Below are 27403 nucleotides of genomic sequence, written 5' to 3'. Positions count from 1 at the left end.
AGAAAGACTCTGATGCTGGGAAAGGTTGGGGGCGGGAGGAGAAGGGGACGACCGAGAATGAGATGGCTGGATGGCATTACCGACTCTGTGGACATGAGTTTGAGTGAACTCCGGGAGTTGGTGATGGATAGGGAGGCCTGGCGTGCTGTGATTCATGGGGTCGCGGAGAGTCGGACACGACTGAGCGACTGAACTGAACTGATGTACGACCAGGATTCACACCCATAAAGTCTACCTTCCAGGAGGCCTGGTGCTCTTATAAGCTGTATCATAAAGCATATCAGTACTGCCCCAGGATTTGAACCTGATCCAAATTCTTCTGGCTCCAAAGACCTAGAACTGTTCCTTTCTTCTTTCTGCACAACAGTTTCCACATATAAATGTGGGAAGCAGGCCAAAAAAAAAAAAAAATCTCTAAGTTATTTCTGTTCAAAAGTGCTATGCTGCTGCTGCTAAGTCACTTCAGTCGTGTCCGACTCTGTGCCATCCCATATACGGCAGCCCTCCAGGCTCCTCCGTCCCTGGGATTCTCCAGGCAAGAACACTGGAGTGGGCCGCCATTTCCTTCTCCAATGCATGAAAAGTGAAAAGTGAAAGTGAAGTCGCTCAGTCCGACTCTCAGCGACCCCATGGACTGCAACTTTCCAGGCTCCTCCGTCCATGGGATTTTCCATGCCAGAGTACTGGCGTGGGGTGCCACTGCCTTCTCCGCAAAAGTGCTATGATTCCAGGGAAAAAAAATTTTTGGGGGGACTGTGACATGTGGCAAGAGGGATCTTAGTTCCCTGATCAGGGATAGACCCATGCCCCCTGCAGCGGAAGAGGAAGTCTTTAACTATTGGCCAGCCAAGAAAGTCCGCATAGATTTTAATAAAAGGTTTTGATATGTAGAAAAAAGCAGGGGCAGGTAGGGAAGGCAAAACAAAAAATAAATATAGCTAACTATACTTTCAAATGTATGAATACAATCACCTTTACTAAATTCTTCCCGCCTTCAAGGTGAGTTAACTACAGCATGTAACATTATCTAGTCTGAGCCAACGGGTACAGACTTTATTTGTAACGTAAACCTGGCCTTCTAGTCTTGTCTCTAAAGGACCGCCACAGTTTTTTTTTAATTGGAGGAAAATTGCTTTACAACGTTGTATTGGTTTCTGCCAAACAAGAAGGTGAATGGGTGTAAGATTACATATATCCTCCCCGCTCCCCTAGGACTGCCTTACTCTTAATTTTTCTAAATTCAAGTCTAAATTTCTTCCTATTTCATTATCTTTATGTATCTAAGAGTCGGCAAAGACCAAACTTAAAAAGACACCGAAGGGTATAAAAGATTCGATAATAGCAACAAACTGCCACTTCCCCCCCCCCCCTATTTTTAAGCTCACCTTTTAATAAAAAATAAGTAATAAGGATATAGCTTTTCAGGGAAAGAAACAAAAGCTGTTTCAGACCAAGCGAAAAGCGAAACTTATCATTTTGGCTTGGGAGTGGCAGGGCAGAATGTCTATTCAAGTCAGATGGAGCAAAATTAAGCAGAAAGCGGTACCACAGATAGCTTTTCAAATTACGCCACACCTAAAATTCGCTTTTAAAAAGTAAAACGAAAACGCTGACATTTTATTCCACAAAAGAATATCCTACCGCTGATGAATACGAGACCATTTAACACAAATTCTAGGATTGTTACTAGAAGTTAAAATGGAACTTCCTTCTTCTAATTCATAATTCACCAGCTGTGGCGTAATCAAGACAATAATAGAAGTGGATACCCAGCAAGCACGCAAACAAAACAACGCTTTAGCTGGAGAAGGCGCGCAAGAGCAGCAGAGAAACACGGCTTCTCCCGAGAGACTCCCAAGACAAAGCCGCCTCCCAGCACCCACCGCGGCCGGGACTACACATCCCAGCATGCAAGGCGACACGGACTCCCAGCTGGACTACGGTTCCCGACATGCTCTCTGACAGCTGGCCAGTCTCCCCAGCATACTGGGGTCTCGGGTCTCCGCAGAAGTCGGGGGTGTATCTCCGTCACCTGAGCCCCGTCTCCCAATCTGAGGGTCAGACACCATCGCCCACTAGTACATTACGAAGATTACGATTTTTTCGAGTCATTCTTCGTTGAGCATTTTATTAGGACGGCAAAGCGCCTCTAGCTAGGGCGGGCGGGGGCGTAGGCGGGTCAGCCTGGCCAGTTTGAGCCAATGGCGCAGGAGTGGCATTCTGGCTGCCGTGGCAACGGCGGCCGTCCCCAGAGGGACCAGCCACTCATTGGGTAGAATCTTTCGAGAAGGCTCGAGAAGAAGGAAGCGGAAGTAGCACGTGGAGGGGCCGGTGGAGGCGCCGGTGAGTAAATGCCGCAGATTCTGGAAAGTTCCGATCAGTGCGATACATAAGGCTGTGGCTCTGGGACCTCCCCTTCTGGGTCGGTAGTTGAGCGGCGCGCCGGTCAGCGAGCGGCGGAAGATCCGGGCCGGCAGCCCGAGCTGCGGAGCGACTCGCGGACACCGAGCGCCGCTTTCTCCCGCGGCTACTGCTCTGCGAACCACCACTGTCCCCGGGAAGCCGGCGGCGCCAGACCGGCAGACTGTCCGTGTGTCCGTCCGTCCGCGTGACCGGAGCGGACCCCACGGGAGCCGAGCGCGGCCGGGGCAGGAAGCGGCGGCCAGGAGGACGCAGACCCAGACTCATACCGAGCCGAGGCGGACCGAGAGCCGGCCATGTCGGTGGTGGGGCTGGACGTGGGCTCGCAGAGCTGCTATATCGCGGTGGCCCGGGCCGGGGGCATCGAGACCATCGCCAACGAGTTCAGCGACCGGTGCACCCCGTAAGTGTGAGCCTGGTGGCGGGAGTGGGGGGAAGCCGGCGGGGGCTGGGATCCCGGGGAACCCAGGCTTGCGGCTGGCCGCGGAACGCCGGAGGCTAACGGAGCGCGGTGTGGGGAGCGGCGCCCCCTTCCGTGGGGACCTGGAGGCGGGCTGCCTGGCCGCCGGCTAGGGGAGGGCGCCTGCAGCCGCATATCGGAGAGGGGGTGTCTCTCGGATTCGCGGGGGCCGAGGGAACCCCGAGAGTCGAGTCTCCCCGGGGTGGTCTCTTCGGGCGGGCTTCCTCCTGGGAGCCAGTCGGGGCCAAGCCCTTTTCTTGGCGAGAAGTCTCTGCCAGCTCTTTCCGCGGCCGCCCCCGTTTCCCCACCCGGCTTCTCGGAGCTGGCTGAGCCGCCCCCAGCTCGTCCCCTCTTTCCGAGCCTGTCTTTGCGCACCGCAGAGCTGGGGCTGCCGAGCCTTTTCTTCCGCATTGTGAATCTCGAAATGAGCTGGAAGCTTCCAGAGCCTGTATGCTGCTGCTTGTGCCGTGAGCCAGTGGATTGTTGTTAGCGACCACAGACTCACTGCTGATAAGATGAGTGTGTCTTCTTATTCACGCTTGGATCGTTCGTGAAAGATGTAAAGGGCCTTTTTGCTCGTTTTATGAAAGCCATTATAGAGGAATCGTGTTCTAGTTTTTTTTTTTTTTTTTGCACAGCTTAAATAAAGAGAAAATAAAAATTGCACACTTGTACACTAGAACTGGATGTTGTCACTAAATTAAATTGATTAAATATACAGTTGTCACTGTATATTCTACAGCGGCATGGGGTGGGCAAAGGGTGACGTTTTAAAAAGCAACTTTTTTTGGAGAGGGTCTTAATTTCTGAATATAATGTATAAGGAATGAAACATTGAGCCCATTGGGCTTCTATCAGTATTTGAGTGCAGATGAACATTTATAAAAGTGAATGGAAATGAGAAAATACCCAAAGAGAGACAGTGTCAGTACCATTGGGAAGACTTACTCCTTAAGCTTCTCATGCATCAATCTTTTTATAAATCTACAGTCTTTTCTTTAGCTGTGCCAACGTCTCTGATTGGAGTATAGTAAGGAAAAAGACAGAATCTCAGGTTTTCATGCCTAGGTACAGTTTATATCTTTGTTCTCTTTCGTCCAATAAAAGGAAGAAAAGCTATTGTAGGAAAAAATTGTATTTGTGGTTATAGAGATCACTGTGAAACTAAAGATGACAGGTTTGTCTCAAAAAATACAAGTGGGGGCAGTATTGGAGTTTAATATTTTATATAATAGATGTTTGACTCAACTGTGTTGGCTACTATTAATTTGTTTGATGTAATTAATTTTATTCTCCCCTTGGAAAATGAGTAAATTCGTCTGGCAACTGTATGTTTACTTTGAGTTGGGAGTGACTGTTTCCGGAAGGTATTTTAAAGGTCCAGCCTTTGCTTCAACAGTTCTCTGGCTTTTCAGAGGCTGTTTAGCACCTGCTCAGATAATTTAGGTCTGAGATGTCTCTATTATAGCAAATTTGAATTTGATTCGGCTTGGTATTTAATGCTGTCAATGTATTCCCATTTTGCTCATATCGCACTGTTACTTTTTCTGCCTTCTAATCTGAAACCTAATTCACGTCCATCCTTGTGACAAGACTCTTGTGCTGTCTGTGCTCTGTGCTGCCATTCTGTTCCCACTGCTCTGAAGGCTATTTCACAGTTACAAGTCACTTCATCTCTTAAAAGCTGACTTAAAATGTAACTGATTATTCATTTTGCTGAGCATTTATATTTGGTTTTGTTGTGGTACTTGCTCTGCATCATTTTTACTTGACTTGCTCAAGTAGAGTCTTCTGTATAGGACTGTCTTTTGTGCTTTTAAATTCTGGAAGCATAATTTAGGCCCACTTGTTTCTTGTTACATAAAAATTTTCTAGAGTCAAATGGTCTGTTAGAACAGCAGTAGGTAGGATAGTGATGTTTAGATTTCTATGAAGTTGGTAACTGCCAAGTAGGTACACCATATTTTTGTCAGTGGTGTCTAGGACCAAGTTAATAATACACTTTAACTGTTCAAAACATATTCAGAGTTAATGTCCACTTCCTAATGATTGGGGCCTGCAGAATTATGCTGGTACTTGTGCTCTTGGAAAATGTCCTCTGAGCCTTGAGCAGTCTGGAGTGGGAGCTTAGATTGGAGTAGTGGGAGTATGGCTGCCACTAGATAGGAGTCTCAGAGTAGCAGTTAAGTTGGGCCCTCATGGAGTAGCTGACCAAAGCTTTAGACTCCAAAATTGTGCTAAATTATGTTCCCCTTGCCTAAGAATGGAAATTTATAATAGAATTTTCCTCTTGTCAGTTAAAAAAAATCCACATTTATGCTTCTTTACATTTGTGATAACGTGGGTTTTTTTCATCTTTCTAGGTCAGTCATATCATTTGGATCAAAAAACAGAACAATTGGAGTTGCAGCCAAAAATCAGGTATGTTCAAGATGATTCTGATCATTTTTAAAAGAAGTTTTAAAAGTAAAATCTCAGAAACATACAAGAATATGAAATACCCAAGACTATCTGTTTTTGAGTTTGTGAACTATAATGCAATTATTTCTTATGAGTCCTTGCATTGCAACCCCATCAGCTGTAGCCTGTCAGGCTTCTGTGTCTATGGAATTTTCCAAGCAAGAATACTGGAGTGGATTGCCATTTCCTACTCCACTTATGAACCCTTACATCCTTATTTTCCTTTTCTCTTCCTTTTGTTTTATTGAATAAGATCTACTTTAACTTTCTAATCTTCCAACCTTAGTTTTTAATGTGTCTCCTATTTTCTAAGACATTTGATTTTTTTAAAATGAGATACATGAAATTCTTTGATGTGAAGTTTCTCATGATACTCATTTAAGAGTTAAAGATTCCTTTTACAGAAAGGAACTTCTAAGAAGTTCTGTTGTTTAAAAGCATTTTCAAGTTACTTAGTAATTAAGGAGAACTTGTTGTCTAGGCCTGTGGTGTCCTATAGCGTAGCCATTAAATGCTGTTCTTGAGCACTTGAGATGTGCCTCATCTGGATTAAAATGTAAAGTATGAAATACATGAGATTTTGAAGGCTTAAAATGAAAAAAGAAAACCATCTCATCAGTTTTCTACAATGAGTACATGTTGAAATGACAGTATTTTAGATATATTAGGCTAAATAAGTTATTGGAATTAATTTTACTTATTAAGAGTACTTGACAATTTACCTATGTGACTCCCATTTAGGGCTCACATTATAACTTGAATTTTGGGTGTTGAGGAGAAAAAATAAATGAGAAATATGAAAATCTAAGATAGGGACTGAAAGCGGTCCTATATATGTAAACATACCAAAGTAAACATACTTTGTATACCTTAAACTTACACAAGGTTATACATCAGATTTACATAATTTTAAAAAAGGTTGAAAAGATTCTTTTAAATACAAAAAATAGTATTGCTACAAAGGAGACAAAACTCAATAAACGCTGGAATTCTGTGTCATGGCTAGTTGGAAGAGAGGAACGAAAGAAAAGAGAAAGCAGGGAAGAGAAATGGGCATGCCGCTCAGGTGACCTACTCAGAAGGGAGAGCCTGATGAGGCAAGAGCCTCCCTGACTGGTGGTAGAGAAGACTCACATCCCAGACCTGAGATCCGCTGCGTTGTTCTTAACAAGGAGAATCCACTGAGGCTTCGACCTAGCCTGTAGAGTTCTAGACATCTGTCATCTCAGTTCCAGAATCACAAGGAATGTTAGTACACAAACATTGTTCGAAATATTCCATATTATTTGAAAACTAGTGTTGCCAAGCTGTATTTTTCCCCTTTATAAGAAGTAGATCAGAGAGAGAAGTAAACAGTGAACTGTTTTGCTGTTTTCAAAGTAGTCACTTTAGACGTCTTAGTTTTTCATCTTTTATTGTAATTATTTTTGTGCTTTAAATAAGGTTCCCACTGCTAACATCTTTGAGTGAAGTATGCTATCAAGTGTGACTTTTGTATATCCAGAGCCTAACCGTCAAAAATACCTACAAGCAGTTGAAAACATTTCTTCATATGGAAACTGTTTGAATCATCCTTACCTTTTCAGAGTCCAGAGTGCTCAGCCTTACACCATGGAACCACTGGCCTATCCTTACCTTTTCTGCTTTTTGGTATAGATTATTAATATTCCATGCTATTGATACGAAAAGTAGCAATCCATACATTTTGTAGCTCAGAATCCTGGCCACTTAGCAACTTAATAGCCTATAACAGTTAACTCCTTTTTAGAAAAATGTGATTGGACTATAGGGCTTTCTAATTACCCTTTTTCAGTTATTCATTAGGTATAAAACAAGTTCAGTGGCAGAAAAGGAATGAAATAAAGGGATACATACAGTTCTTGGGGCTTGTTTGGAGTTTCAGTTGATAGCTTCATTACCTTTGAGTTCATCTTGCAGATTTGGAAGCCTGTGTCTGTATTCCTGTCACTGCTTTCCTCCTGGCATTTCTGTAGGAAAAGGAGAGAAAATAAAGTGTATTCATTGGTGGAGAAATTCAGGGCTCCTGGGTCAAGTTACTTATATCCTGGTGATTTGAGTTGAACAAGTGACTTGCTTTTTAATTTCTATAACTGGTGATAGATGTTGAAATTAGAATTTAATTTTTTTTTTTCCAGCAAATCACTCATGCAAACAATACAGTGTCTAATTTTAAGAGGTTTCATGGCCGAGCATTCAATGACCCCTTCATTCAAAAGGAGAAGGAAAACTTAAGTTATGATCTGGTTCCAATGAAAAATGGTGGAGTTGGAATAAAGGTAATTTAATTGAACAAAGTACTTGATTTCTTAGTAAGTATTTAACTTGGTTTCTGTAATTGGATAAGGTGGTCTTTTATTTTTTATCTGGTTTCTCTTAAACTATGGGTCTATGTTTAAATCATCCTTGAAGAATTACTTGGATGGTATATTCTGCTGTAAAACTTAGTTTGTGTTTCTTATAACATCTTGGCAATTAGAAAAATGTAGAATTTCTGGTGTCTAAAGAAATGTAAATTGTGTTGTCTATCAAAAGCAGTCTGTTGCACTGTAGCTCATTTGCAGTTGTTTGGAGAGCTCTAGTGTAATACAAGCAGAAACCTTTTTTTAAACTACAGAGGTATTCCTGTCTTATGATCTACACAAAATCATATTTGTCTCCGTGATTCATCTCTTCAGTGAGATTGGCCTTCACTGCTGTGTATAGTGCTTGGTCTAGTACTTTGGGTAGGGGAAAACATGCCCCAGCTTCATTTCTCCTCTTCATCTCTGGGGAAGAATCTTTCTTTTTTCCTTCTGTTTTGCTTTCCTATCCACTTATCTCTTTCCTTTTCCCTTTCCTCCTTTTAAAGAGCCAAAACAAAGGTTTTCTGGAAGAGAATATGTAATACTGTTTGGAAGTTAATATTAGTAGCATGTAGCTTTAAGGACTGCAGTAATGAGAGCATTTTCCTTCCTCAACGCAGGTGATGTACATGGATGAAGAACATCTGTTCAGTGTGGAGCAGATCACAGCCATGCTGTTGACTAAGTTGAAAGAAACTGCTGAAAACAACCTAAAGAAGCCAGTAACAGATTGTGTTATTTCAGTAAGTAGAATTCAGCAAGGCAATGTGTTTTATTTTAATTTGCCTTCTTCATGTTAACTTTTTAGTATTAAATGTGTGAAAGCTGTTCTGCTACCAGAGATCAGAATTCTGCTGGACTGTATCACTGCAGTGTTTATCAGCATTGCAGAGTAGGTTTGAATGCTGCTATCTTTAGCCAGAAGTTGCAAAGTTTTTTGTGCGGTGGTACATATCAAAATCTTCTGTTGGGCTTTTTGAAAATATAGACTGGCTGATCAAATTGGAGGATGTTCTAAAGTTAGTTACTGTATTGAGAGACAATTGTATACGTCCACGAGAGATTTCACCCACACATGAGAACCAGTGAGTTCTTGGTGAGCAGTAGTTTCAACTAGGGACTTCCCTGGCAGTCAATGGTTGGGATTTCACTTTCCAGTGCAGGGGATGCAGGTTCGGTGAGCTAAGATCCTACATGCCTAAGTGCCAGAAAGCCAAAACCTAAAACAGAAGCAGTATTGTAACAGAGTCAATAAAGACTTTAAAAATGGTCTACATCACCCAAAAAAGATTTCATGCCTTAAAGGTTTTTGAACTGCTAGCAAAATTTTATCAAGTCTTCCAATATATTATATACTTCACAATGGTGATATGCCTGATGGTCACTAAAGATGTCCAATAAATGTAAAAATTATGGGGTAATGTACTCTGAAAAGAGAACTTATCATTTGACCTGAGTCAGTAACTTACTTTTTCCTCTGGGTTAGAATTTTCATATGGTGAAAATCAGAAGTTTATTATGGTAAAGATTAAATGACTTTAAGGTTCTTATATCCTTAAATTACTAGGATTCTAAATCTGTATTCTCCAGTATGGTAGCCATTGGCCACACATGGCTTCTGAACACTTGAAATGGAGCTAGTCAAAACCAAGATGTGCTGTATGCATAAAATACACACCAGGTTTTGAAGAGTTAATATAAAATAAATAATATGAAATATTTTGGATATGTTGGGTTAAATAGAATATTTTATTAAAATAAAAAATAAATAAAAATGGTCCACATAAAAAATATCTTAAAAAAAAAAATGTAACCAACCAGTAGTGACAGAACCGAGGTTTTTAGCATTGGTAAACTCACTACTTTCAATGGACAGTTGATAATTAAGTTTTTCAGGAGGATTTGCAGTGGACAGGCGCCATCTTTTATTGGCAGGGTGACCTGCCCAGACCCATCAGGAGCCTTTATGGTTGTGCACCTTGGGATATGAGAGAATCCTGAGATAAGAGAGGCAGAAGGCTGAAGTTTCTCTTGTAAGACAGAAAGTGTTCCACTAAGGGAACATCTTAGAGAAATGCTGTTAAAGAGGGGCTTCCCAGGTGGCGCTAGTGGTAAAGACCCTGCCAGCTAATGCAGGATATGTAAGAGACGTGGGTTCAATCCCTGGATCGGGAAGATCCCCTGGAGGAAGGCATGGCCACCCACTCCAGTATTCTTGCCTGGAGAATCCCATGGACAGAGGAGGTTGGCGGGCTATAGTCCACAGTGTCACACAGAGTTGGACATGACTGAAGTGACTTAACACAAAGTTTTAAGTCAGTGGTCCTTCCTCCTCCCCCACTTCCCTTTAAATAACCTCATATGGAAAACTGCAGAAAGAAGGGTTCTGATTGGAAAGGTGAGCAGAGACCCACCTTGGCTCTTGGCGCTCTTTCTGAAGCATTTATAGATATTTAGGGAGAAAATGTGGAAGCTCCTGTACCAAGTCTTTTCTTAGGTACTTTCCAGTAAAGTGATTATGTGAATGTATTATTAGATGCTTTTCTGGAAGAATGTGCTAGTTAAAATGGTGTCCTAGAAAGTGATCAAAAGAGTTCATCTAGGTAGAAGACAGCACTGTTCAAAACTATCCCTTGAGCTGTATTTTGTTCTTCCTCTTAGAAAAATCAAAAGGCTTTGACAAAAAAAGTTTCATTTTTGTAATCTTAACAGGTCTGCTGAATTAAAAGGTACCCCATCTACTAATGCTTAAACCCAGCAAATAGCAAACCAAAGAGCAGTGGCTAGAGTTAACTTTGTATTATCTTTAAATTCCTGTAGTCTTTATAGTGTAATTACATTTAATGATGACTTAGCAGAATAATTTCCAAATGTCAGTAGAAATAAGACCACTTTAGAAATAGTATCTCTTCCACTTAAATGTAAAACTTTGTTAGATTTAAAGAACTGGTCCCAAAGAAAGGCAATGCCAAAGAATGCTCAAAGTACCGCACAATTGCACTCATCTCACACGCTAGTAAAATCATGCTCAAAATTCTCCAAGCCAGGCTTCAGCAATATGTGAACTGTGAACTTCCAGATGTTCAAGCAGGTTTTAAAAAAGGCAGAGGCACCAGAGATCAAATTGCCAACATCCGCTGGATCTTGGAGAAAGCAAGAGAGTTCCAGAAAAACATCTATTTCTGCTTCATTGACTATGCCAAAGCCTTTGACTGTGTGGATCACAATAAACTGTGGAAAATTCTGAAAGAGATGGGAATACCAGACCACCGGATCTGCCTCTTGAGAAACCTGTATGCAGGTTAGGAAGCAACAGTCAGAACTGTACATGGAACAACAGACTGGTTCCAAATAGGAAAAGGAGTATGTCAAGTCTGTATATTGTCACCTTGCTTATTTAACTTATATGCAGAGTACATCATGAGGAACGCTGGGCTGGAAGAAGCACAAGCTGGAATCAAGATTGCTGGGAGAAATATCAATAACCTCAGATATGCAGATGACACCACCCTTATGGCAGAAAGTGAAGAGGAACTCAAAAGCCTCTTGATGAAAGTGAAAGAGGAGAGTGAAAAGGTTGGCTTGAAGCTCAACATTCAGAAAACAAAGATCATGGCATCTGGTCCCATCACTTCATGGGAAATAGATGGAAACACAGTGGAAACAGTGTCAGACTTTCTTTTTTTGGCCTCCAAAATCACTGCAGATGCTGATTGCAGCCATGAAATTAAAAGACGCTTACTCCTTGGAAGGAAAGTTATGACCAACCTAGATAGTCTATTAAAAAGCAGAGACATTACTTTGCCAACCAAGGTCCGTCTAGTCAAGGCTATGGTTTTTCCCGTGGTCATGTATGGATGTGAGAGTTGGACTGTGAAGAAAGCTGATTGCTGAAGAATTGATGCTTTTGAACTGTGGTGTTGGAGAAGACTCTTGAGAGTCCCTTGGACTGCAAGGAGATCCAACCAGTCCATTCTAAAGGAGATCGATCCTGGATGTTCATTGGAAGGACTGATGCTAAAGCTGAAACTCCAATACTTTGGCCACCTCATGCGACGAGTTGACTCAGTGGAAAAGACTGATGCTAGGAAAGGTTGGGGGTGGGAGGAGAAGGGGACGACAGAGAATGAGATGGCTGGATGGCATCACTGACTCGATGGACATGAATTTCAGTGAACTCCGTGAGTTGTTGATGGACAGGGAGGCCTGGCGTGCTGTGATTCATGGGGTCGCGGAGAGTCGGACACGACTGAGTGACTGAACTGAACTGAACTGAGTATATCTTATGAATATCTTGATTAGTTTTTACTTCAGGTTAAAATTTTGTTATAATAAACCTGATACTTAAAATTTTAGGGGAATCTTCTCAAAAGTAGTTACTGTTTCTTAAAGAACTTGCCAGAAACTTAATCTAAAGTCCTTCTGTTTCATGACATGGCTAGGCACCTGTTTGGCTGGACTGTTGTGAATTGATCGCTGGTGGGTGTGAGGGACTTGTATGTATTTTGGTTTTCTAGGTAAGTTAAAGTCTTTTCCCTTCTTGTTTGCAGGTCCCTTCTTTCTTTACAGATGCTGAGAGGCGATCCGTCTTAGATGCTGCACAGATTGTTGGCTTAAACTGCTTAAGACTCATGAATGACATGACAGCTGGTGAGAAAAAAACTGTTTTTGTGTAAAAGTTAACATACTGTTGAAACAAGTTAAGACACACGTGGTCCTGTTATCAAACACTTCCATGTAGGAATACCACCTATTAAAAAACTTAGGTTTGAAAGCAAAAGTTCTAATCTTTCAGGTGCTTGTTTCAGTCAGAAGTTGGAACTTTGTCAAATGGATGAATCTGTTTTCATTAGGAAATACTTGTGTATATTTTTTAATCTTTTGAATTAATTGTGTTGGGTTTAGTTTTTTTATTTCCTTACATTGTTTTTATAGTTGAGAAACAAGTTTTCCCACAACCTGATTATGGGGTTTTAGAACTACCTCGACCATTGATTTATCAGAAAATAATTTTTTCCCATCATATGTTTCCCAATTGTTGAGAGTTGGGAGTCGGTCGTTCCTCTTATGTCAGTTGTTGATTTTAGCTTTGCCATTTGCTAGGCACTTTGCTAGGAATGAATCGATGGGGAGCAAAGTACTTAGTAACGCTTGTGTCAGTTTATTGTGATTAAGGATGGACTCAAAGTCAGTTCCACCCTAGTGTAAAAACACCAAGCAAAGCAAATAAGACTTTGTTTAGCATATTTTTAATAGATATTTTAAGGATTCTTAAAGTATTGGTGAAGGTGTGTTCTTGAGTATACACAGTGGTTTCAAAATTCAGGAAAAACGAACCATAGACTGTTTAAGGTACATCAGTTATTTGCCTTGAATCCAGTTGGTAGGAACTGTAGTTGCTATAGTTATATATTAAAATCTTAAATTTTTTTGGATAAGCAGTCTCCTAGCAGGTTGTGGTTCAAATGTAAGTATTGTATAATGAGTCTGATATTGTCTGTGTGTGGTTTTGTGTGGTTTTTACATGCCATTGTTTTTTCATTACATATGTCTTCTTTGTCACATCTCTTCATATATTTAAAAGTGATGGAACATTGTTCTAAAATCGGAAAGGGATGAAGTCAGATATAAAAGAAATGTGTTCACTTTTAATTGGTTGAAGTATAGTCAGGTTCCCTGCATGTGTAATTATATCGGTAACTATGAAATTACTGAAAGAATGTGAACCAAAGTATTGAAACATACTAATTTCCTTTTAGTTGCTTTGAATTATGGAATTTATAAGCAGGATCTCCCAAGCCTGGATGAGAAACCTCGAATAGTGGTTTTTGTTGATATGGGGCATTCAGCTTTTCAAGTCTCTGCCTGTGCCTTTAACAAGGGAAAATTGAAGGTAAGGTCATAAATTGGAACTAAGTGACCCAGATATTAATGTGTGACAATTGTTGTTGCTTTAAGCTACTGAGCTTCTTGGGTAATGAAGAGTTTGGGATAAAGCTATTAACACTCCATAGAGACAATGCAGTTGTCTTCCAATACTCTTAATTGTTCTTGCTTAGGAAAGAAAAAGTTTCTGAGATTATCTTCTATGTAATCATTAGAATTAAAATATCATAGGGATGTAGCATTTTATTTGGATTTTATAGTGACATACATCCTAATTGACTTGGGTTTCATGTTGTAGTTTAAATAGAAATTTTGAGCCTATTAGTCTTTGAGTTAGCAACGTTTAAGATTCTGGTTACAAATATGATGGAAAATAATCAGATTATTTGTTGTTTTAACTAAATTAGGTACTGGGAACAGCTTTTGATCCTTTCTTAGGAGGAAAAAACTTTGATGCAAAGTTAGTGGAGCATTTTTGTGCAGAATTTAAAACTAAGTACAAGTTGGATGCAAAATCCAAAATTCGAGCACTCCTTCGTCTGTATCAGGAGTGTGAAAAATTGAAAAAGCTGATGAGCTCTAACAGCACAGACCTACCATTGAACATTGAGTGCTTCATGAATGACAAAGACGTTTCTGGAAAGATGAACAGGTGTGTCTCAAATTCTGACAGATTAAATAGAAGGAACTTCTTGCTGAAACTGTTGTCCGGGTGTCAGTTCTAACTGTGGTCTTCTGCGTCTTGGCCCACATTTCAAGATTGTACCACCTGAAAGACTGTCAGCATCATTAGAACTAGAATTGCTTCTGCAAAGAGGGTTTTTAAGAAGATCTGTTCTTAGTGTTCTCATAGTGAAGTCTTTTTAGTATTATTTCTGGGCCAGTGATTGAAAAATGTTTTCATAAAATATTTCACAGAAATATTTTGAAGTGAGTGGAAATAGTCAAAGTAATGAAAATGGGATCACAGAAAACATTAAGGACTAAAAATGGAAATCTTAATATAAAAGTGATTTCTTTTGTAGTTACTAGTTTTCTTTTCATTCTCCCTTCTCCATCTGGATTTTGTATATTTTTAGGGAAAAAAATATTGAGTATACACAGTGTATACTCAATATTATGAATTATGGTGTGGCTAAACCTGGCCCATGTGGAATTCAGGGTGTCTGAAAAGAAAAACGTTTGTTGGGTTGATAAGAATTATTTAAAATAGGGCAGGATATTGGCCTTAAGATCAATTTTCTTAACGTTTTCCTCTTAACTGCCAAGGGCACAATTTGAAGAGCTCTGTGCTGACTTACTGCAGAAGATAGAAGTTCCCCTTTATTTGCTGATGGAACAAACTCAGCTCAAAGTAGAGGATGTGAGTGCTGTCGAGATAGTTGGAGGCACTACACGAATTCCAGCTGTGAAAGAAAAAATCGCCAAATTCTTTGGAAAAGATGTTAGCACAACGCTCAATGCAGATGAAGCAGTGGCCAGAGGGTGTGCGCTGCAGGTATTGTCTTCACATCTCTGGGAGTCATTCCTCAAACCACTTCTGCTTTATCTCATCCTGGCAGGGTCCTGTGCCCAGTTAGACACCACCAGGGAGTTACTATTCAATAAATCTATGAGGCTGTGGGGACACAAGGATCTTCCAGTATTGGAAGATTTGTTGTATTGTTTATCTTTTTATCTAGTGAATGCCACTATTGTTTATCTTTATATCTAGTGTTTAGATGATAAATACTTTATGCATGAGACATATATATACACTGTAAGCAGCTTTGAATTTGCACCTACCTGTCCTATTTGGATTGATATTTATGTTAGAAGCTGAGTGAAATTTTTCATGTGCTCATGATAATCTTTTTTTCTTTTTTAAGTGTGCAATCCTTTCCCCAGCATTTAAAGTTAGAGAATTTTCTGTCACTGATGCAGTTCCTTTCCCAATATCTCTGGTCTGGAGCCACGATTCAGAAGATGCTGAAGGGTATGTAGGAGAAAATAACGTTCATATACTTGGTTTTAACATATATATAAAAAATGAATGTATGACGTTCATGGTAGAGTGTTTGGTTAACTGAGATCTTTTAGCAATCACACTGACCAAAATACTTCTCTCATTTTGGGTTATAAGTGGTGAGATGGGGTTGATAAAGCTTTCAGATTGTGTTCTGTTTGTGTGGCACAGTGAGCTTGAACCCTTGAAGTACTGAGTACCTTTGCTTTCCTCTTAGTGTCCATGAAGTGTTCAGTAGAAACCATGCTGCTCCTTTCTCCAAAGTTCTCACGTTCTTAAGAAGTGGGCCTTTTGAGCTGGAAGCTTTCTATTCTGATCCTCAAGGAGTTCCATATCCGGAAGCAAAAATAGGTAAGCAATTAATTGTATTTATTCTTTTGAAGATTTAGTGTACCAACTTAAACACTCTGCTTTTAGCAGTGTTGAGTGGAGTGCAATGAAAACGTGAAGTGGAACATAATTGAAAATGTGAGGACGGTTTCAATTTGGAATAATGAAGATGGGGAAGTCTCTTCTTTTATTGATGACTAAACTGGCCTAACGGAGAAGGCAATGGCAAGCCACTCCAGTACTCTTGCCTAGAAAATCCCATGGATGGAGGAGCCTGGTAGGCTGCAGTCCGTGGGGTCGCTAAGGGTCGGACATGACTGAGCGACTTCACTTTTCACTTTCACACATTGGAGAAGGAAATGGCAACCCACTCCAGTGATCTTGCCTGGAGAATCCCAGGGACGGTGGACCCTGGTGGGCTTCTGTCTATGGGGTCACACAGAGTTGGACACGACTGAAGTGATGCAGCAGCAGCAGCAGCAGCAAACTGGCCTAAATGAGATGAAATGACTTGTGTGTGTGTAGGAACACTCAAGTATTTTTCCTTTTCTGATACAGTCTGTACTTGAAGATTATCACCTACTTTTAGTGTTAACTTTTCCTCTGGGTGAAATGTTACTTGCAGAACATTATTTCAGTTTTCGTTCTTAATCCTTAAAACTGAAAATGTTCTGACACAGGAGGGTTTATATTTTAAAATAACTTTTTCTTGTATTTGTTGATAGTTTAAGTAATCATTGAATATAAACTAGACTAAAATTTTGACAGGCTGGATTGTAGTCCCCATTCAACGGAGGATAAAACCTAAGCTCTTTAGCCTGGCATTAGCTCTCTTATTTTGTCACCAAAACTGAAGAGCCTTCACAGACATACAGAACCATCTTACATATCTCTCCTGTGAGTCTGCTTGAGTACCCTTTGGTTAATGCTGTTTCTTTAACTGGATCTTATGACAGTTACTTTCTGAACCTAGTGATTTGATAATTCCAACCTATTTCACTGACCTAGTAAATAAATCTAACTTGCTGTGTGTTTGCGTAAACAGGACTTTAAATACAAGACTATTAAACCCCATGTAGCGCTTTGCACATAATAGGTTCAAAACACTTAGTTTTTTCCAGTGGTATTTGTAGTAACAGTACTGTTGATGGAGGTGATAACTAACCCGTTGCGCTTGGTTCCATAGTGAGTGCTACTATAAGCCCTTATGAGCTCAAACCGTGGAAGCAGAGATAAAGTAACTTACAGCCATCACAGGGCCAGGATTCAAGCCCAGGGAGTCTGGGACAGAGTCACCACTCTTGATCTCTTCACAGTTATGCTCTGGAACTGCTCTGTAGTGCATCATAATTTTAGGCTTTGATAACAGGTTTTATCTCACCTCTCCTATTTGAAACATAAGAAAATGTTTAGATCAGTCAGAAAACAGTATACCCTACCCTGAAGTTCCTACAGAATCAGAACGAGGCAAGTGCTTGCTATCATTGGCCGTATACTTGGGGTTTTCATGTTGAGGTTGTGATCCCCTGTAAGGTGGGGTAGGAGGAGGTGAGGATGGCTGGTGTGTGTCTCACACAGTGTCTGTCAGAAGTGTTAAATAGAAGCTCACGAGAGTGCCCTTGCCTTGGAAGGTTTCATGGCATTTTAAGACTAATCCCAAGTATTGTAAATATACTGTGTATTTATGAGTCTATTTTAAAAGGTTATGTTTCTGGTATACACTAAAGGACTTAAGTGTAACTCAGTTGGTAGAGAAAATGGAATTTTGGAATCGCAGTCTTTCTTAGCCTTTGTTTGCGTGATAGATTTAGATTTGGTTCTGAAATTGTCGATTTTTTTTTTTTTGCTGTAGGCCGCTTCATTGTTCAGAATGTTTCAGCGCAGAAGGATGGAGAAAAATCTCGAGTGAAAGTCAAAGTGCGAGTCAATACCCATGGCATTTTCACCATCTCTACAGCATCTATGGTGGAGAAAGTCCCAGCCGAGGAGAACGAAGTATCTTCTCTCGAAGCCGACATGGACTGTCAGAATCAGAGGCCACCAGAAAACCCAGATGCCGAGGTAAGTTTGTCAGTAAGCCTTTGAGATTGAGTATATAGTAGACTTAATTCTAAGCATGAAGAGATGGGTAGGATACTTCATGATAATTAAAATTTTTGTTAATGATGACAATAGCAATTACTAGATGATGGTAATGTACAGCCTGGAGTTTGGTGAATGAACTGTGATTAAATTCTGTGTAGCTTTGTTTGAACCAGCATGTGACAGTTTGATTCAGAGAGGGCAAACTTTCTTGGAATTATATTTTTTAAGATATAGGCCACATATTGAGAAGTCAAATGCCAACTGATGATTTAAAAATAAAAGGCTAAAAAACTGTTCATTGAAATATATACCAGATATTAAAACTGTTTTTTTGTTTGTTTTGTTTTTAAATCATATGGCAAAAATCAGTTTTGGTATTTTATAACTTGCTTGTATTTACATGGTTTTCTGGGTTGTGGGAAGAAGGCAGTGAAGTATCCGACTAGAGTTTAGAAAGTTGTTAAGTGTTTATGATGTTAATTGAGACTTCTGTTCGTCTAAGTGCTAGTTTTACATGGTCAACCAAAGAATTCTAAGAAACTTTAAAATAGATGAGCTCTTATAGTTTACTTCTAGACAGTAACCAGAAATAGCTTAAATGAAGAGCTCGGTAGGCAGTTACAGTGTTTTAGTTCCCTTGAGCAAGTGTGACATCCCTGTGGTCAGAGAACTGTTACCACTGTGATCATTCCTAGAACTTTTAAGGAACAGGAGCATCTGAGCCTTAGCTTTGTTCTCATCAGGAAAAACTTCGGTGTAATGAATTAAATGACCAGTGCCTTCTCATCTGGCTGTAGACACCATTATTCTAATGCCTGTTGTATCCAATCTCTTAGTACCTTTTAGATGTATATACACCAGGAATGCCTTGCTTCCAGTACTTCAGTGTCTGCCTCAGGATCTTGAGGCTCTGGAAGAAAATTAATGAGAGACTTCAGTCGTTAAAGTTAGAATGCTTCAGGCTGCTCCCTAAGATGGGATAAGGTCATAACAAGCTCTGATTTACTGGGGATTGAGGCATCTACTAACATGTAGCATTTGTTCTTTTCCTGGGATTTTTTTGAGGTGTAAACTGTTGGGTCATGAAAAGAGAGCGGAGACAGAGAGGGTCTTGTGTTTCTCTAAACTGGAGTGATGAGCCCCCAGATGACGGATTGTTGGCTTTTTTATGTAATTCCTCAGTCCACTGACATGCATATACGTTGAGATGTGTGATGGCTGCTGGTGAAGTTAGGTTTCGGGAGCTTATTTTTGGGAGAGAGGCCTGGAGTAAACCTACTTGCTTTTGAGAATTAATATCTGTGCAATGCTAGAGGGGAGCTTCTTGAAGGAGAGTTGTCATCACATCAGTCAAAATGCCTACTACTTGTGTTATTTAACTATTATATTAACTGTTATCATTCAAAGAATTTCTTACAGGTTTATAATATCTAAGAAGTTTTCAAATACTTGTTCATTATGCTTTGTCCAGTATCTTTCCCCTCCACCTGTTAAGACTTCAGAAATTGAGTGTACTGTCTTTGGTGCCCTATAATCTTTTCAGTTTATACAAGTACACCTGCTTTCTACATCCTTTGTGCCTGGGCTTTCATTTCAGAAAAATATCCAGCAAGACAACAATGAAGCTGGAACACAGCCCCAGGTACAAACTGATGGTCATCAAACCTCACAGTCTCCCCCTTCACCTGAACTTACCTCAGAAGAAAACAAAATCCCAGATGCTGACAAAGTGAGTGACTCTTCTAGTTCATTCCATTAGACAATGTTGCAACATGTGATCATTAATGATATCATTCAATCTGCAGTTTCAAGAGCAAGCACCAAGTTACCTTATTCTATATAGAATTTTTTTTTCTCCTATTAATTTTCTATGTTTTTCAACTGAAACCAGTGAGAGGTACTCTAGCTGAATTATCCTAATGTTTGGACCTGAAAGCTTCTCTTGAATGACTGCCACTCCAGGCAACAGGGGCGAATGCATAGCTTTTGTTGTCTTCTCTAGTGCTTAAGGTGCCTGCACATGCCAGCATCCGAAAGAAGACACATCTCAGTGCTGTGTGATGAGTTTTCACTCGAAGTCATCCGATGATAAATACATGGGCTACAGGAGTCTAGTAAAACTTTTTTCTCCTCTCAAATTGCCTGTCAAATTTATATCAATTAATTACAACGATCTGGTAATAATTTTCCATTGTTATTCCAGATCTGTGCTTTGCAGAACTTCGTTCTTTGTGCAGGTTGCATGTAAATTATTCTTTCATTAGAAGTTTGGTTTTCTTTCACTCTGAGGATAGAATTCTTTACCCTCAGATGAATTACCGAGTGGTCCATTGGGGTCCAAATACATGTTACTGTTAGTAAAAGTATCTGGTTTTAAGCTCCCATGCCCTGACTGATCCCCTCGGGGGTCCTGATTCTGATTTCTGAAAGAAGCTGCCACCGCCTCTTGAGAGTTGGGTGTGGGTGGTCTGGCAGCGATGGCTCCTTAACTTGTGTTCCTCCCCTTCACCTAGCTGAGCACTGACTGGCTCTTGCCAGTGGTCTCCATGCCTGTTAGAACACGGCCCTGGGTAGCATCTCACGTTCCTAGCTATAAGTGGGACCACTAGTGCCAAACCTTTTGGGATGTTATCACATCCTTGGAGTGTCCCTTGCCCATGCCATGTCGGATGCCATTTTGTGATACGTTGGTTTTGTCAGCAGTTGGTTTAATGTACTGCTGGTCTTATCGCAGCTTAACCTCCATACCTGTGACTGTCATCCGTTTGATTCCCAGTATCTGTTGCACTCCTGTGTTTTTGCCAGGTGTAGGTGTCACTTTTCTTTCTTGTGTTTCATGACCCCCAGAGCATGTGCAGTATATTGTGGGGGTGGTTGGGGGGAGTTCCCATGCTCACTGGAGGGGAGAAGACAGGGATGCGGCAGGCTGACTGACAGGATCCTCCTAGTGACCTGGCTCTCAGCACTTCACGGACAAGTGATCTCTCAGGAACGCAGAAGCAGAAGCCTGGAAAACACGCCTGAAAAACAGTCTCTGTCCTTGTGATTGTCAAGCCATTAAGCCTCTTTCAAGCCCTAGTTTCTTCTGCAGAGAGTCTGAAATTTTAGCCTCCTTCATGGCTCCCCCAAGTTACCCAGTGTCGGTTCCTGTTGGGCCTCATGGGCTCGTCCGTTGCTGTTTTACCATCGCAGCCAGTCGGGGTGCATGTTAAATGCCCCTTGGTTTCTTCTCATCTGTTCTATAGCCGAGTTTGCTAAAGTTGTGCTCTTTGTCATTTGTGTCTAGAAGAACCTGCAGAAATGAAAATGCTAAGAACATCTTGGAAAATTAAAGGCCATAGGAGATACTTACTTCTTTAGCCCTGTATTTACGTATTTTGGAAAAACTTAACAATAAATGTAGCATTTGCTACATCATTCCATTTACTGTTTTAAGACTTAAACATTTTTTTTGACCTTGCAGAGTTGCTTATGAGAAGTGGTACAACTCAAAGGCAGATAGTAGAAATAAGGAGATGGATGTATACACACATGCATATGTGTGTATATAATGTCCAAATTTGGGGAATTTTAAAAGGCACTCATCAGTGCACTGATGATTGTAGCTGGAATATAGGGACTCAAATATATATTACAGGAACAGAGTTGATCCTCACATGCTTAGCAGCTGGTCAGAGTCTTATCTGTGGTTACTATCATAGACCATAATTTAAAGAAGTGGTAATTTAATAGTATTTTTGACTTTTCCAAGTCACAGACATCGCTTAAAGGGATTAGAAAGTTAAGGACCTGTGAAGAAAAGCTTTAGCCAGAGAGATTAAATTTGAGATGAAAAATGTTCTGGTGAATTCTTGAAGGGGGAAGAACAGCAGGTATAAGTGTAATTGCAGCTCTGATTTAAAATGGGTGGGTGGGAGTTACATGATTTTACCCATTCTTCCAGCTTTATGATTTTAGGGATTTCACTTTTGCCTGAGTCCTCAGTAAGTATGATAGGGATATTTCTATTATTCAAGAACTATTTAAGCATTTTTCTTTCTTTTTTTTTTTTTAAATCCCTCTTCCCAAGGCTAATGAGAAGAAAGTTGACCAACCTCCAGAAGCCAAAAAACCCAAAATAAAGGTGGTGAATGTTGAGTTGCCTATTGAAGCCAACTTGGTCTGGCAGTTAGGGAAAGACCTTCTGAACATGTATATTGAAACAGAGGTAATTACTTCACTTAAATATTTTTATTTTGGAATGTATTTATTTGTTTGGCCCTGTTAGGTATATGGCTATAATTCTTAACATTTCATAAGTTTTATACAACTTTTAGGGGCAGAATGAAACCAAAAACTAATGGTTTTTAGTGAAATATTTTTAGCAAGTTTTTTTTCCCTAATATTTTTGCAACTTTATTAAAGAAATCTATACCATAGATCATTCTGCTTGGTGTAAAATTGATTGTCCAGGTTCTTGTGAAGCAATTGAGTGCTGATACCTTTTAGCACAGAGCATAGTACCATTGGTATCTCAGGCCACACTAAATATTTCTGTTAAAATACATTGTGCTTCTCTGTAGTTTGGATAGGTGAAATGCTTGGGACTCTTGTTTTCCTTTACTGAGATGGGACCATTGTGTTTAGAAATTTAATAATAAATCCCTGTTTCTGTTTGATAAATAGTACATTTGTTTGTGCATCCTTAGTAGCTTCAGTCATGTCTGACTCTTTGTGACCCCATGGACTGTAGCCCGCCAGGCTCCTCTGTCCATGGAATTCTCCAGGCAAGAATACTGGAGTGGGTTGCTGTTTTCTCCTCCAGGGGATCTTCCCGACCAAGGGGTCGAACCTGCATCCCTTGTGTCTCGTACATTGTCAGGTGGGCTCTTTACCACTAGCACCAATAATGTGGTGGCAAAATTGTGTGGCCATTATACATTGGTCAATATTAATCCCAGTAGGAGACAACCATATAACTACATAAAACAAACAAAATTGTATAAAAACAGTAGATAATTTTTGTTCCCTTAATGTTAATCTGAATTGTGAAAGTTACATAACTTATTGCGCTCAGTTGTGTCCAACTCTTTGTGGCCCCGTGGCCTGTAGCTTGCCAGGTTTCTCTGTCCATGGGATTTCCCAGGCAAGAATACTGGAGTGGGTTGCCGCTTCTGTTCCAGGGGATCATCCCGACCCAGGGATCGAACCTGCATTGCTTGCATCTCCTGCCTTGGCAGGTGGATTCTTTACCACTGGTGCCACCTGGGAAGCCCTATACAATTTATTATATAATGTTAAAAAAAAAAAAGAAAACCCTTATTCTGTGCATTAAGAAGATGAAGAACTTTGTAGGAAGTGTTGGAAGAATCTTATGAAGTATAAATTAGAACTGTTAAAACTAATTTTTTTTAGGGGGGGTATAATTGTTGACTTTGTTAACTCCAGAATCTAAACAGTTAAAATTCAGTTGCACTTAGCAGAAGACTGGAATTAATCTTTTCTGTTTCTGGACAGGGTAAGATGATAATGCAGGATAAGTTGGAAAAGGAGAGAAATGACGCTAAGAATGCTGTGGAGGAGTACGTGTACGAGTTCAGGGACAAGCTGTGTGGACCGTACGAAAAGTTTATATGCGAACAGGTGTGTTTAGGGCTGTGTTTTTATTCAGATAATCTCACTTTGAAGTGCTTAATACCAAATTTGACATTTAAAACCTCTACTGGATTGTGTAACTTGAGCTTTTTGAAAACAGGCAACTTGAAATAGATATCGTATAAAGAGAGTCATGGAGAGAGACACTAACTAGCAGTGTGCAGTTTTATACTAGATTATCCTAGTGACTTTACTCTTTACCATTGAAGAAAGAACCTGTCAGCACTTATATTCATAGTCTGCAACATCATAGTTATTGGCGGGGTAGAAGCATAAATAGGAGAAAATCCTTGCTTTCAAAGACCTCAGAGCCTTGGTTGCTCTGTCATTGCTTTATCCTATCAGACTTGTTCATCCAGTCATTCCAGAGTTGGTCAGGGACCATAAATCCCAGAGCAGAAGCATGTCTGTGGAAGATGGGCCTTGGAGAAAAATTGGGCTAGTTCTAGAAATCCAGAGTGGATTTGTATAACTTTACTCAACCTAAAGCTAGAGTATAACCACGTACTTTCTGAGTTGATTAAGAGTGACAGTTGTGTGCCGTGATTGAACTTGGCTAGGTTCCCTTTCAGTATTTGGTGGTTGTGGAAGTGAGTAGGAAACTAATCAAGACCTAATTGTTCCGGAGAATAGGAGGAAAATCGCGCTTCTATGATGACATTTTAGTGTACAAATTGTGCAAAATTGAACTTCTAAAATTTAAGTCCATAAGAGCAGTTCACCACAAATTTTCAAACATCCTTACTTGAAGAGAGACTTGCCTAAGACTAACTCCCTCCCCTGTGTAAAATACTGTCTGGAGCAAGTTGTGGCATGTTTTTGCACCTTGATGTTTTTCAGTGAAGAGAATCCAGGTAATCAGGTTTGCCATCCTGTAAACAAGATGAGCTTGATACTGAACACTTCTGAGGATGTTTTGTCATGAAAGCTTTTAAAGTAAGGTAGCCACAAATACTGATTTTCGTCTTCTGTGTGTAGGATCATCAAAAGTTTTTGAGGCTGCTCACAGAGACTGAGAACTGGCTCTATGAAGAAGGGGAGGACCAGGCTAAGCAGGCGTATGTTGACAAGCTGGAAGAATTAATGGTAGGCCCTTCTGTCCCCTGGAAGACTTGTGTTTCAGTCTGTAGACTTCTAAAATATAATTACTGCAAATACTAATTTATCACATTCGGTTTTAGAAAATCGGCACTCCAATTAAAGTTCGGTTTCAAGAAGCTGAAGAAAGGCCGAAAATATTTGAAGAACTAGGACAGAGGCTGCAGCACTATGCCAAGATTGCAGCTGACTTTAGAAATAATGTAAGTCTCTGTACACAGTGAGGACATGAACCCTGGATTTACAAGCTGCTGCTTAAGTGGAGGAGTCTTCATTGTGAACAAATGGTCTTAAGTCAGAAATTAGATTTTGGGGTGTGAGACGAGATGGTATTGATAGATTTTAAGTTATGAAAAATTGGGTCCTGTTATATGTTGCTGCTGCTAAGTCACTTCAGTCGTGTCCAACTCTGTGCAACCCCATAGACGGCAGCCCAACAGGCTCCCCCGTCCCTGGGTTTCTCCAGGCAAGAACACTGGAGTGGGTTGCCATTTCCTTCTCCAATGTGTGAAAGTGAAAGTGAAGTCGCTTAGTCCTGTCCGACTCTTAGCGACCCCATGGACTGAAGCCTACCAGGCTCCTCCATCCATGGGGTTTTCCAGGCAAGAGTACTGGAGTGGGGTGCCATTGCCTTCTCCGCCTATTAGATGTTAGTTACTGTTAAACACTTGATTCTACAGAATGGCCATGTTTTTCTGTTTAGGATGAGAAATACAACCATATTGATGAGTCTGAAATGAAAAAGGTTGAGAAGTCTGTTAATGAAGTGATGGAGTGGATGAATAACGTCATGAATGCTCAGGCTAAAAAGAGTCTTGATCAAGATCCCGTTGTACGTGCTCAGGAAATTAGAGCAAAAATAAAGGTGAGTGTCACTGTCTACTGTTTATTGCTGTGGTTTCTTAGGGATTCTGGTTGCAATGATTTGAACCTTGAAAATAGCCATTTTTTCCTTAAATCTTTTTACCTCATCCCAAGACCAGATTTCTTATTAATAGTTCGTTACTGATATTACAAAATGTGGGAAGGCCTTGTAAGTTTTGTCCAATTTCTATTTATTCATTTAGTTCAACAAATAGATTCGTTGAACTTCTACCATGTGCCCAGCTATTGTTCTAGGAGTTAAACTGTCAGTGTACAAGGAAAGTCCCTACTCCTGTGGAGGTTACCTGCCAGTGATCTCTGCAGTAAAGACTTGACAGTAAACAAATATGGAAGGGTATCAGGTTGTGTTAAATGCCAAGGGGAAAAATAGTCAAAAGGGACTAGGAAACTTGGTGATGGGCAGAGTCCCAGGTTGGTATTTTATCAGGGAACGTCTTGCTGAGTTCATGAGGCTTGAAGAAAGTTGGTAAGAAAACCAAGGAAGGTGCTCTGTCTGGAAGAATACTCAAACACAGAGAAGGTTAACAAGCCTTTGAGGTCATGGGCTATAAGCTTGAATTCCAGCTCTTTGCTCTCTACGGTTAAGTTACTTAACCTCTCCTCCGTAGAAGACGATATCTTTTAATAATTGTTAAGAGGAGTAAATGGGTTAATAATAAACTGAATAGTTAGCAAGTCCCTGACACATTGTAGAAGAATATTTACATATGTGGGATCAGGCTATAGTTTTAGGCAGATGTATTGAGCAAGTAGAATTCTTTGAAATATGTATGATTGTAGTTGGTTGAAAAGTACTGGTTTAAGTATGTAGGAAAGTAATTGAAAACATATTGGAGTTAGTCTGATTATTTTGTTTTCCTTTCTTAGGAGTTAAATAACACTTGTGAACCTGTCGTAACACAACCCAAACCAAAAATTGAATCGCCTAAACTGGAAAGAACTCCAAATGGCCCAAGTACTGATAAAAAGGAAGAGGACTTAGACGGCAAAAACAATTGCAGTGCTGAACCTCCACATCAGAATGGAGAATGTTACCCTAACGAGAAGAGTTCCATTAATATGGACTTGGACTAGATGACATGAAACTGATTTCGTCCTTCAATTAATAAAATATTTTTGCCATAGTATGTGATTCTACATGACATACTGAGACTATTTATATTTTCTTTTTTAAGGATGTTTAGAAATTTTGTGTATTATATGGAAAAAGAAGAAGCTTAAGTCTGTAGTCTTTATGATCCTAAAAGGGAAAATTGCCTTGGTAACTTTCAGATTCCTGTGGAATTGTGAATTCATACTAAGCTTCTGTGCAGTCTTACCATTTGCATCACTGAGGATGAAATTGACTTTTGTCTTTGGAGAAAATAAAGTGGACTGCTTGTTCGAGAGGGCTGTGATTAATCTCTTTAAGCATTTGTTCCTGCCAAGGTAGTTTTCTTGCATTTTGCTCTCCATTGCAGCATGTGTGTGGGTGTGGATGTTTATAAACAAGACTAAGTCTGATTTCATAAGGGCTTTCTAAAATTAATTCTGTCCAATAGAATATGACTTTTGCTTTGGTATTAATTATATTAAAAATCCATTGCCTAAAAGCAAAAGCTCGTGAAATGTGTTAGCAGCATGCAGAACAAAATCTTTAAAATATATCTCTCGTTATACAGTGCGTTGTCATGTGAAGGTGTACCATGGAAGAAACATTGATTCTGTTTGTAACTGATATTGTGAAGCCTCTTATGAGCTTTAAAATAAAGTTCATCCTATGGTGTCATTTCTAAA

General features: G+C 40.1%; 1 protein-coding gene across 2 annotated transcripts; it reads left to right on the top strand.

Moving 5' to 3' along the window:
- The first annotated feature begins 2327 nt into the window (after positions 1-2327).
- On the top strand, positions 2328-27403 carry HSPH1 (heat shock protein family H (Hsp110) member 1). Of its 2 annotated transcripts, XM_055426304.2 has the most exons (18): positions 2328-2824; positions 5245-5302; positions 7498-7638; positions 8325-8447; positions 12255-12354; positions 13464-13597; positions 13998-14242; positions 14860-15088; positions 15459-15565; positions 15813-15946; positions 17778-17986; positions 19608-19739; positions 22080-22217; positions 23507-23632; positions 24623-24730; positions 24826-24945; positions 25446-25607; positions 26495-27403. In XM_055426304.2, the coding sequence occupies exons 1-18, from the start codon at positions 2718-2720 to the stop codon at positions 26699-26701; spliced, it is 2580 nt and encodes an 859-aa protein (XP_055282279.1). In that variant the 5' UTR covers positions 2328-2717; the 3' UTR covers positions 26702-27403. The 2 variants fall into 2 exon arrangements, with proteins under 2 accessions (XP_055282279.1, XP_055282280.1); XM_055426305.2 differs by lacking the exon at positions 19608-19739.

This window comes from Moschus berezovskii, chromosome 13 (genome assembly GCF_049115385.1).
Source record: "Moschus berezovskii isolate FMDL1 chromosome 13, NW_MosBer_1.0, whole genome shotgun sequence".
NCBI classification, from domain to species: Eukaryota; Metazoa; Chordata; class Mammalia; order Artiodactyla; family Moschidae; genus Moschus; species Moschus berezovskii.
Note: the sequence above shows the minus strand (reverse complement) of the source record. Positions and strands in the feature narration are given on the sequence as shown.

Excerpts from the sequence above, each read along its gene's own strand:
- HSPH1 (XM_055426304.2), top strand. The coding sequence starts at position 2,718 with ATGTCGGTGGTGGGGCTGGACGTGGGCTCGCAGAGCTGCTATATCGCG. Across the intron at positions 22,218-23,506 it reads ACATGTATATTGAAACAGAG|GGTAAGATGATAATGCAGGA; the intron begins GTAATTACTTCA and ends GTTTCTGGACAG. Across the intron at positions 23,633-24,622 it reads AAAAGTTTATATGCGAACAG|GATCATCAAAAGTTTTTGAG; the intron begins GTGTGTTTAGGG and ends TTCTGTGTGTAG.